Source organism: Apodemus sylvaticus, chromosome 20, assembly GCF_947179515.1.
Source record: "Apodemus sylvaticus chromosome 20, mApoSyl1.1, whole genome shotgun sequence".
NCBI lineage: Eukaryota > Metazoa > Chordata > Mammalia > Rodentia > Muridae > Apodemus > Apodemus sylvaticus.
In genome coordinates this window covers 246,205-258,079 of record NC_067491.1, presented here as the reverse complement: position 1 = coordinate 258,079, position 11,875 = coordinate 246,205, and the positions used below count along the sequence as shown (strand labels likewise).

Sequence of the window (11,875 nt, the reverse complement as noted above, 5' to 3'; positions counted from 1 at the left end):
TTGCCCAAGCACAGCTGAGAGAGATGGAAACAATCTTAAATATGCCTTATTGAAATCGCTGATACCTGGTGAATATCACTTGAGTGGCTTAAATTTGACTTGAATGTACTGGGCGTCATTTCAGCTGTGAGCAGAGGGACCACGCAGTGCACATGGAGTAACGATCTGTGTGTACTAGACACTCTATGCTTACCCGAAGAAGTGCCTACTGTGAGCAGGAAAAGTGCAGGGACGACTTTGCAGTATGTGCAAGTTCTACAGCCAATCTCTGCTGGTCTGTGTCTGGGGTGGAGCCCAGGGCTGGGAACCACTGTGTTGAGTCCCTGAGAGCACTCTGTCTCTCAGGAAGATACTCCTGTCACTCAGGCCTCATTAGCCAATCAGGGTCTCGAGGCGGACTTGAGTGGAGGTGGGAACTTCCGGTCCGTCATTCTCAGGTTTGACTGCGAGTCTGAGGGAAGCTCTAGTGTTGTCATGGGCGTTGCACTGTGAACCGCTGCTGGGAGCTGTGAGGAGAGCGGGCGAGCTTGGAATTTGCGCCATGGTGAGCGGGGCCGCCGTCGCCATGCGGGGAGGATCCGCGGGAGCCCGTGTGGGGTTGACCCGGGTGCGGGAGCCGGCGGCGAGACGCGGCGCCCAGTGTGATTCCCTTTGTTCTCGAGGTCTCTGCACCTCCCAGGCGGAAGCGGGGCCTCTTCCCTGGCTGAACCTGCGCAGAATACGGGGAGTTGGTGCGTGGAAAGTGTGCGCGTCTTCCCTTATAGCGCTCAGGCACGCGCCGCTGTCGTCGTCAGAGAAGCCAGAGCTCCACTTTGTCCAGCGTCTTCTAGAAGTTCTGTGCTAGGCCCTTGACATTCAGGGGTAGGATCCGTCTGCAGTTAACTCTGTGCAGGTGTAAAGTCTGTGTCATTAACACCTTTGCATGTAGATGCCATGGTGGTCCAGTCACGTGTGTTAGTAAGGCCAGACTCACTGGCCTTAATTGTCAAAATCAACCCTATATTAATTGCAATTTTGTTCTAATTGTTTTTGGTTTATGTTCTACTGATCTCTTTATTCTTTCGCAAACAGCACAGTCTTCATTGCAGGTGTAGGGGAAGTTTTGAAGTCAGATGGTGTCAGTGTGCTGTTATTAAGTCTGTGTTGCTCATGTTTTCATTTATGATGACCTTTGTCATCGGTTTTCTGTCATTCTTTGGAGAAATCGTTAAGACTCTTTATTGGATGCTTGTTGAATCTATACCTCAGATTGTGAAATAATATTAGGATTTATTTTCTACAATCGTGCAATTTCTTTCCTTTGAGTTCTTTGATTCTTTTAATTACAAAGTTATAGATTTGACTACAGATGCTTGTCCCATTTCCGTGTATTTCTGGTCACTTTATCCATGGTGACATATAAAGAGATATGGGGATCTGTACTTTTTTTTTGGTTTGTTTGTTTGTTTGTTTGTTTATTTATTTATTGGTCTTTTGGATTTGGTTTTTTCGAGACAGGGTTTCTCTGCATAGCCCTGGCTGTCCTGGAACTCACTCTGTAGACCATGCTGGCCTCGAACTCAGAAATCTGCCTGCCTCTGCTTCCCAGAGTGCTGGGATTACAGGCGTGCGCCACCACCGCCCGACGGGGATCTGTATTTTTAACTAACTTTATTTCATATGCATGAGTGTTTTGCTTCCCTATATTTGTGTTCATCAGTTGAGTGTTTGATGCCCACAGAAGACAGAACAGGCCTTCAGATGATTTCCACAGGATTTAAGAATAACTTTATGCTACCATGTTAGTGCTATGACCCAAACCCAGATCTTCTGCAAGAGCAATAAATGGTCTTAACTGCTGAGCCATGTGTCCAGTCATAAACTTGACAGACTTTCAAACTTTTCCCTGTGTGTGTGTGTGTGTGTGTGTGTGTGAGAGAGAGAGAGAGAGAGAGAGAGAGAGAGAGAGCGAGCATGTGTGTGAGCATGCATACACTGTGGTAACTGAGGTTTGCTTAAAGTCTGCCCTTTAGGAGTTGGGGATGATTCAGAAGCATGCTGGTTGGATTTGGTCAGCCTGACATAGGATAGAGCAGAATGGCCTGTGAACAAATGCACAGGGTACTTTTTTGATTAATGATTGATGTAATAAATGCCCATCTCATGGTTTTTGGTGCTACCCTGGGCAGGTGGTTTTGAATTGTATCAGAAAGCTGTCTTAGCAAGTCATGAGATCAGTGCAATGTCTTAGTCAAAGTTCTATTGCTGTGAAGAGACACCATGAGCATTGTAGTTGGTACCATTTGTAACTTGTGTTTTTCCATCCTTGCCCTACCTCCCAAAAATAATGACTCTGAGATTGTATTATTCATGAGTAAATGATTAGGCCATAAGACTTAGCTCATTCCCTGACTAGCTGGTAACTTAATTATCCCATTCATTTTATTCTATGAGTGCCATATGGTTTGTTACCTTTCTCCAGTTTCATGGGAGCATGTTTCTTACAATTTGTGGTGAATCTCTTCCTCTGACTCTCCCAGAATCTTCTCTGCCTACCAGAACTCCAAACTCCTATTTCCTGCTTCAGCTTTTTATTGTCTGGTGCTGCTACAGTGCACAAGCGAGTCCCTTACAGGCCATGGGAACTCGTGTAAAGGAACTAACTATTGCTTACAGTCTCTGAGGGTTAGTCCATCATCATCCTCACTGTGGGGAGTACGGTAGCACACAGGTAGACACATTGTGACAGGTCTCAGTCTAGATCAGCAGACAGCAAGACCAGAGACACCAGGCATGGCTTGAGTCTAGTGTGAGTTGTATAATTTTGGTTTCTTTTAAAATACACAGAAATGTTATGGGAATATGGCTTTATTTTAATTCTAGGTGCAGGGATATGGGACTGCTTCATAGCTGGAGTCTAGGATTTGCATCATGGTCTAGCAGGGGTGTGATTTTGGCAGCTGGAAATAGTTTCTGTGAGTGTGTAATGCTTGGAATTCTGGGAAGTTTTCAGAGAAGATATAAATGCTAGGGCCTTGAGGTGTGTGGTTGGTCATTGCTTGAATAATGTTTTTTGCCGTTTATCACAATTTGTCAAGTAGTTGTGCACAAAGAAATGAGAAGAAAAAAAGAAGATTCTGAAGATCAAAGAACTTGCTCCAAAGAATTTTAAGCTCCAGTCAGTAGAAAGTAATCTAACTGTAATGATCCCCTTTTCTCCCTCTTCTTTCCTTCTCTCCTATCTAGTGTTAGGGAGTTGAAAGGGAAGAAAAAAGGTGGAGAAGGGTAGAAGCCAGAAAGGAACCTGCAAAGTAGCAAAGGCTGACTACACGTGGGCATTCAGAACTTCAGGGCTCACTCCTGTGATATACCTTCTCCAACAAGGCCAAGTCTACTCCAGTAAGCTAAAGGTCCTAGTCCCTGTAATTCAGACCACCACAGACAGTACGCAGCATTTACTGTGTTGCCAGCAAATGTGAAATGCATAAGCCTCTGGTTTATAGTTATGTGAGTTAGCAAAATCTGTTGGCCAGAGCGGGAAATTTTTTTCTTTTTTGTTTTATTTGAGACAGGGTTTCTCTGTGTAGCCCTGGCTGTCCTGGAACTCACTTTGTAGACCAGGCTGGCCTCGAACTCAGAAATCCACCTGCCTCTGCCTCCAAAGTGCTGGGATTACAAGCACGTGCCACCACTACCTGGTAAAACTTGTTATTATAAAGACATTTTTTTCGGGACTGGAGAGATGGCTCAGCTGTTAAGAGCACTGACTGCTCTTCTGGTGCAGACACCTTCTTCTCTCTGTCTCTCTCTCACTCCCTCTTTCCTTCTCTCCCTCCCCCTCCCTCTCTCCCTCTTTCCATCTTTCTTTCTCCCCCCCTCCCTCTCCCTCTTTCTGTCTTTCCTTCTCCTCCCTCTCCCTCTTCCTCTCCCTCTTCCTGTCCTTCTCTCTCTCTCTCTCTCTCCCTCTCCCTTTCCTTCTCTCCCTCCCCCTCCCTCTCTCCCTCTTTCCATCTTTCTTTCTCCCCCCTCCCCCTCTCCCTCTCCCTCTTTCTGTCTTTCCTTCTCCTCCCTCTCCCTCTTCCTCTCCCTCTTCCTCTCCTTATCTCTCTCTCTCTCTCTCTCTCTCTCCCCCTCTCCCTTTCCCTCTCTGCGACAGTGTTTCTTTGTGTGGTGTTGGCTGTCTTGGAACTTACTCTGTAGATCAGGCTTGCTTCATACTCAGTGTTCTGCTAGCCTCTGCCTCCCAAGTTCGGGTATTAAAGGTGTGTGCCAATACTGCTCAGCAAAATTAATAAACTTTAATGACTGATAGTTAGGGAGGATTTTGGCTCCCTTGGGGGAATAGACTTATAGAATAAACTTCCAATATTCTCTTTAAACATTTCCTTGACCCTTTTCTTCAGATTTATAATCCATTAATCTCTGTTACTTACTTCAATCTAAATACAAATCAAGCATGAAAAGAACTCAGGTTAAATCCCACCTTTAGAGATGGCTTTGTATGAGTCAAGCTGCCTGGGTTAGAAAAGATACAGTAGAGACAACAACATTGTGGCCTGTACTTGTGTCCTCACAGCCCAGGGGCACCAGAAAGAGCCTATACAACATTGTGTATGGGTGGGGCAGGATGTGAGTAAGTAGGTGGTGGAGAAATGGAAGATGAAGGGAAGCTGAGCTGTTGGTGTGCTGTGACCTGAAGCAGAACTGAAGATATGAAGATGGTTCCTGTTCTTTTTTCCTTGGGAAATGGTGATTTACACTGTCCATCAATAGAGCCAGTAATAATCATAAGTGCCACTGGGCCTATGAATTCTTCCTTTGAGAAAACCTACCACTGTGTGAGACTCTGTGACTCTCAGAGGTGCATCCTAGCCCAGGAAAAAGAGCAGTACCTGCCAAGTAGATACCACAGCTGACTGGCATGTCCTGCTGTGTTTACTTCTCATCATTGGCCTGTCTGCTAATCTCTCCAGGTGGTTGTGGTGGCTCATAGAGTCTCCTATGAGGCTGGGCGATTCTATGTTGAATTGTTGTTTTACTGTGCTGTGTTTATCTTTGGCCAGACATTTATTTCCTTTGGAATCTTTGGGTTGGATAAAGATTTGAAGACATCCAGGGTAGAGTCTCTGAAAATGCAAAACCAGTCCAAGCAGGCACAAAAGTTCATGCAAAGCAAGATCTTTATTTTAATTAGGCAGCAAAAACTGACTGACTAGAGGAGACTCAGGAGGGACAGTAGTACAGACTTGGAAACTGACGTCATTTTAGTTTGAGCAGAAAAATAACAAATCCCACAAACATCTACAGTTACAGTTTTTCAGTTTGAACAGTCATTATGTTTTGGGGAATAAGGAGAAAGTTAATCAGCTATCTGCAAAGTCCCCAGCTCCCTTAGAGCCTGGGAACTTGAACTGTGTTTCACTTTATGATTAAAAAGGAGTCTGAAAACAAAATGGTAGCACTCAGGATAAGTCTCATTTGCTTGGTTCTCAGAATTCACCTCTTATCTTTGTATCTTATTCAAATTTTTGATGATCTGTTTCCAAGTAGGGGGATTGTATTGAGTCCTCAAGATCATGATCTTAACTGTGCTGTCCGTGTTCACCCTCTCCACACTTCTTTGTATATTTTTTTGGTCACTTAAACTGAGCAGCCTGCTTCCTTATCATGCAGCCATACCAGTAGCACCTTTACAGACCTCATCCCTAAAAACCATAAGATAAAGTAGAAGCAGTTGCTTCTCCTTAATAAGCTGATTTTCTGGTTTTATATTTTTTATTTTTATATTTTTGGCTGATGATTAGGTTTTTGTACATGTCAAACAGTTACTCACCTCTTGACTTTGGAACATTGGCAGAGGGTATTATTCCCCACCAGGATGCCATGCATTTATGACATTAATACTGAGGCTTCAGAATCCTTGCATTACAGTTTAACATTCTTACTACCTTTGTGTATATCTGTGATTTTTAATAAATGTACATGAGTCTTTGTCGCGCGCGCACACACACACACATACATGGATGTGTAATGTTTGTGCATATGGTGTTCCCTAACATGAGAGGAGAACATTGGATTTTCTTGTTTTGGAGTTATGAATAGCTGGGAACTTCCAAATGAGTGTTAGGACCTCTGCAAAAGCAACATGTGCTCCTAACTGCTGCCCTATCTCTTTCCCCTATGCTTTTTGCTTTTGATTTTGGATAGACATTTATTTGCTAATATTTTTGAGAACTCTCTGATCTGTCAGTCAGTAACATACTAAAAATGCACTCCTTTGTTGGTAAACTGAGGCACTCCAGTTTTCTCATAAACTAGTATTGAAGTAGAGTGAATATTAACTCTTTGGAGGAATTTTAAGTAAGTTCTTGAGTGCTTTCTATCCTTGTTTCTTTGAGACAGGGTCTGTGTACCTCAGCCTGTTATGGAAATCACTATATAGGCTAGGCTGGTCTAGAAATCACAGAGATCCACATGTCTCTGCCTCCTAAGGTCTGGAATTAAAGGTGTGCATTACAACATTCATCATGTCCATCCTCTTTTGAAGTTAGGGATTTTGATACAATTTTGGTAATGTATACTTTTTTTTTTTTTTTTTGAGACAGGGTTTCTCCATGTAGCCCTGGCTGTCCTGAACCTCACTTTGTAGACCAGGCTGGCCTCAAACTCAGAAATCTGCCTGCCTCTGCCTCCCAAGTGCTGGGAATAAAGGTGTGTGCCACCATTGCCCGGCTTGTTAATGTATACTCAATATCGCTGTTTGAATATCTCTGTATTATCTATTAGTGGTCATTTCTCTTGAGATGCCATATAGAATTCAATGGGCCCAGAAATGAGAGGTGTGATCCTCTTTTCTGTTTCCTTCTAAAAACACTTGGAGACTGTATTTGAATGTCTGTGATGTGAAATAAATGTATGGAGGATCCAGAGTTATGTAAATATGTTCTCAGTGAAATGTACATTTACAGTGCAGTCAGTCTCACTATTTTTAATATGTTTGGGCTATTTTAGGCTGCAGTGACTTATGAGGATGTGCATGTGAACTTCTCTCCAGAAGAGTGGTCTTTGCTGGATCCTTCCCAAAAGAGTCTCTACAAAGATGTGATGTTGGAAACGTGCAGGAACCTCACTGCTATAGGTAAGAATGTGAATTTTCCTTCACTTTCTAAACAAGGAGACAAGTGTTTTTTTGGTTATTGGTGCACTTCTGTGATTTCTTTTGTGACAGAGGAAGAATGTGGTGAATAATCAGATATACCAAAGATACTTACTTAAAATTTGCATGCTATCCAATAATATATTTATCCTCCACACATTTATTTCATATCCAATAATATATTATACATTTTCTGTTACTATATTCTAGGCTACAAATTGCAAGACAACAACATTGAAGAGCATTGTCAAAGTTCTAGAGGATGTGGAAGGTAAATGTTATGTGCAAGCTGATACAAATGCATCACTGAAGAAATTTTAATGTACTCTGAAGTTTGAAAGAAAAGCAACAATGTAGATAAGCACAGATTTAAGTATACTGGTGATTATTAAATTCTCATAAGACCATGTCTTTTAATTTCAGGTAGCTGACCTGTGTTTGCAAGGTGTTCCTCTAAGAAACAAGACAAAGAAACAATATCTTAACACATGACACTATTTTAGACTTTGTAGAACTGTCAATCCATTTAGTTTTATCTCATTTAAGTATCATTAAAAACATGCACATTGATTAGGGGATCCGTGTATATCCAAGACTTTATAAGCAAATAGTCCATAGTAAAGCTAGTGTTACTCGTATACTTCTAGAGATTTTCCAAAGTTTAGTGAGAGGAACATTTAAGGGGAAACAAGAAGGTTGTTATCACAGAGAAACCTTAATCCCTATAGCACATATCTATGTGGAACATAAAGTTCACCTGTGTGTATGCAGTGTGAAACCTTTTGTTTGTTATTACTCTTTTAATAGGTATAACACCTGTCATTGTGGATACAAGCCTTGTGAGCATAGGGGATTTGGAAAGAACCAATGTACCTTTACACATAAGAGTTTTCTTCAAACATATGAAAGAATCCACACTGAAGAGAAACCCTATGAATGCAGTCAATGCAGTAAAGCCTATGCAAATTTCCGTAGTCTTCAAAAACATGAAAAAAATCATACTAGAGAAAAACCATATGACTGTAATCACTGTGGTAAAGCCTTTCCAAGTCGCAGCGCTCTTCAAATACACCAAAGAACTCATACAGGAGAGAAACCCTTTGATTGCAATGAATGTGGCAAAGCATTTGCACGTCACAGTAATCTTGATATACACAAAAGAACTCATACAGGAGAGAAACCCTATGATTGCAATGAATGTGGTAAAGCCTTTTCAACTCGCAGTCATCTTCAAATACATGAAATAATTCATACTGGAGAGAAACCCTATGTATGTAATCAATGTGGTAAAGCCTTTGCATATCGCAGTAATCTTGAAGCACATGAGAAAACTCACACTGGAGAGAAACCCTATGAGTGTAATCAATGTGGCAACGTCTATGCAAGTCGTAGTAGTCTTCGAAATCATGAAAAACATCATACTGGAGAGAAACTCTATGGATGTAATCAATGTGGTAAAGCTTTTGCACGTCGTAGTAGTCTTGAAATACATGAAAGAACTCACACTGGAGAGAAACCTTATGTATGTAATCAATGCTGTAAAGCTTTTGCACGTCGCAGTAGTCTTCAAATACATGAAAGAACTCACACTGGAGAGAAACCTTATGAATGTAATCAGTGTGGTAAAGCCTTTGCAAGTCGCAGTAGTCTTCAAAATCATGAAAAACGTCATACTGGAGAGAAACCATATGGATGTAACCAGTGTGGTAAAGCCTTTGAATTAAAGTGTGATCTTCAAATACATGAAAGAATTCACACTGGAGAAAAACCATATGGATGTAATCAATGTGGTAAAGCCTTTGTAAGTCGTCGTTATCTTCGAAATCATGAAAAACATCACACTCTTGAGAAACTCTATGATTGTAGTCAATGTGGTAAATCCTTTGCAATTTTCAGATATCTTCAAAAACACAAAAAAACTCATACTGGAGAGAAACCATATAAATGTATTCATTGTGGTAAAGCCTTTGCATATCGCAGTAATCTTTACAGACATGAAAGAAGTCATACTGGAGAGAAACTGTATGAATGTAATGAATGTGGTAAAGCCTTTGCATATTATACTAGTCTACATAACCATAAAAAATGTCATATTGGAGAGAATCTTTACGAATGTAATTGATGCAGTAGGTTTTGGCACATCAGTGTAATCTTCAGTTCATCAAATAACTCATACTTGAAAGCAACCCTATGAATGTAATCAATGGGATAATGCCTCTGCATCTTATAGTCTTCAAAGGCATGAAAGAATCCCTACTGGAGAGAAATACTATGAATCTAATAAATGCAGTAAATCCTTGCACACCAAGCACTTTTTTTTTTTTTTTTGGTTACTGGTGCTCATGTACAATTAATAGAACCATTTCATCATTAAAATATTGTCTTGTTTTCAAATTGTATACAAATTGTCATCCAAGGATAGAGGAACACATGATATTGAATAATAAATCTTATTTGCAAATGAAAACAATATACTTCCATCTATTTTTATTGGTTATGTTTTTTCTGAGGAGTAAATACTTATTAACACTTTCTCAGAAATATGAATGGCAGAGAATTTTCTCAGTGAGTAAAGGTAGCTGCTGTTAAGCATGATGACCTGAGATTATTCTGGGAGATCCATGTTACTCATTTAAGTTTTTTCCTGATTATTAAATACTTGGGCTGTGACATGTGCACACTCACACAAACACACATACATAGTTTTGAAACTTAAATAAAGACTGGTGAGTTTACTCACTACTTGAAGGCACTTGCTGCATAACTTGACTATCTGGGTTTGATCTCTCAACCTCAGAGGAAAAAGGGAATAACCACCTATAAGTTGTTTTCTGATTGGCACATGTGCATCATAACATGTATTTTTTTAAAATTCATTTTATGTATATGCATACACTGTCACTGTCTTCAGACATATCAGAAGAGGGCATCAGATCCCGTTACAGATGGTTGCTGGGAATTGAACTCAGGACCTCTGAAAGAGCAGTCAGTTCTCTTAACCACTGAGCCATCTCTCCAGCCTGCACTGGTATATCTTACACAGGTAAAAATTATTAAAGATAAAATTATGAAAGAAAGAAAAGCAAAATAATCATATTTTGAGAACATAAAAGATGATTTATCACTCACAGTTGATACAATGTATTCCAAGAAGTCTTCATCAAAAGAATAAGAGTTCCTACACTTGATCTTAGCCAAAAGGCCGAGAAGCGATAGAATAAGGGTTCCTATTTAAATCTTAAATTATCCATTCATTCTTTATTCAGTGATAGGTCATTTAAAAAACAACTCAGCTGGGTGTTGAGTTGCACGCCTGTAATCCCAGTCTTGGGAGATGGGCAGATGTATTTCTGTGTTTGAGGCTAGCTTGGATCACATAGTGAGTTCAAGATGGCATAGCTATGTAGAGATATCGTATCTCATAATATCCAAAACAAAACATCAATAACATCCCTCTTCACCCCAAAACCAAACCAATCATATCTCTCATGGATTTTTTTCTAATAATCTGGATGTATTAAGAATATAGTAATATTGGTATCTTTAAAAAACTGAAATATAGGATTTTTTAAAGTTTAATCCCAGGTATGAGAATATGGGGCTGATTCACAGCAGGTGAATCAGTATAATTCGTCTAATGCTCTAGCAGAGGTGTTATTTTTGCCAGAGGCAGATTCTTTGTGCAATTGTGTGACATTTGTAATTCTGGGGACTTTTCAGAGGGCATATAAATGCTAAGGCCCTGACATGTGGTGTGGGTTACTGGTTGTTGGTGGGATGTTGTTGGGCATGATTTGTTACGTAGTCATGTGTCACGGACCACCTCAGCTGGAAAAAAATCATATATCCTGATGATGAAAATCAAAGTTGCCCCAAGGAACTTGACAAGTTTAATCAGAAGGATGTAGTCTATTGATAACATCACTCCCTTTTCCCCCTCTATACTTTTTTCTCACCTATTTAGTATTAGAGATTTGAAGGGGTAAAAGAAGAGGGATGGAGGAGGGTGAAAGAACCCACCAAGTAGTAAGCACCTGCTACATCTAGACTCACCTCTAGTCAACTAAGTCTGTTGTCCTCACGCTTATCAAAAGAACCGTGTTAAAAATAACAATGAGAAGCAATTTGTAAAGCCCATACACAAAGAGATAACCCACCCACTTCTTCAATGACCATGTTCTAGGGACTATTCAGTACCAGAAAGTGATAGAAGGCAGAGGCCTAATGGGGCCTCTTCATTTTCTGCATTATAATGGCATACTTAGGGTCCAGAATGTTGTCTCAGTAGTACTGATTCTGTTGGGTACCCAACTGTTGTTTTCTAGCACGAACATCAGATGATTCAGAACTATAATTCCAGGTGCAGAAGGTCTAATGCACACTTCTGGTTTTCTTGGACACTATGTATACAAATGAAAGGCACACTCACAGACACACACACACACCCCATTCATGGGACTACATATTGTAAAACGTGCTTTCTTCACATGTGTGTTATTTGTTTTAAATAAAAATAATTTAATTCATGTGTATTATTGTGATAGAGTCCTGGAATGGAGTTGTGTGAGAAGTCTTGAGTGCTTGAGAGAACACTCCTGAAAAACAAGAGTCTTGTGACCCCTCAGTTTCTTCAAATCACAGACTTGTTTTTGGAATCCTCTCAGTATCAAGTGAGAATACTTATTAATTGCTGTTGTTCAATTCAAAGTTTAAACTATGCTTTATATGCTTCTGTTGGAA

General features: G+C 40.4%; 1 protein-coding gene and 1 pseudogene across 5 annotated transcripts in view; one reads left to right on the top strand and one right to left on the bottom strand.

The window, feature by feature from the left end:
• Nucleotides 1-11,667, top strand: part of Ankrd24 (ankyrin repeat domain 24) — a 65,846-nt gene extending 54,179 nt beyond the window's left edge. For 2 of the 5 annotated variants that reach the window (XM_052165301.1, XM_052165310.1), the window contains one exon: nt 7,943-11,667. In XM_052165301.1, the coding sequence (XP_052021261.1) occupies nt 7,943-9,257 (1,315 nt within the window). In that variant the 3' untranslated portion in view covers nt 9,258-11,667. The other 3 variants (XM_052165300.1, XM_052165303.1, XM_052165302.1) reach the window with 3 other exon arrangements.
• LOC127671360 (uncharacterized) lies at nt 10,229-10,349 on the bottom strand (annotated as a pseudogene).
• Nucleotides 11,668-11,875: the final 208 nt, after the last annotated feature.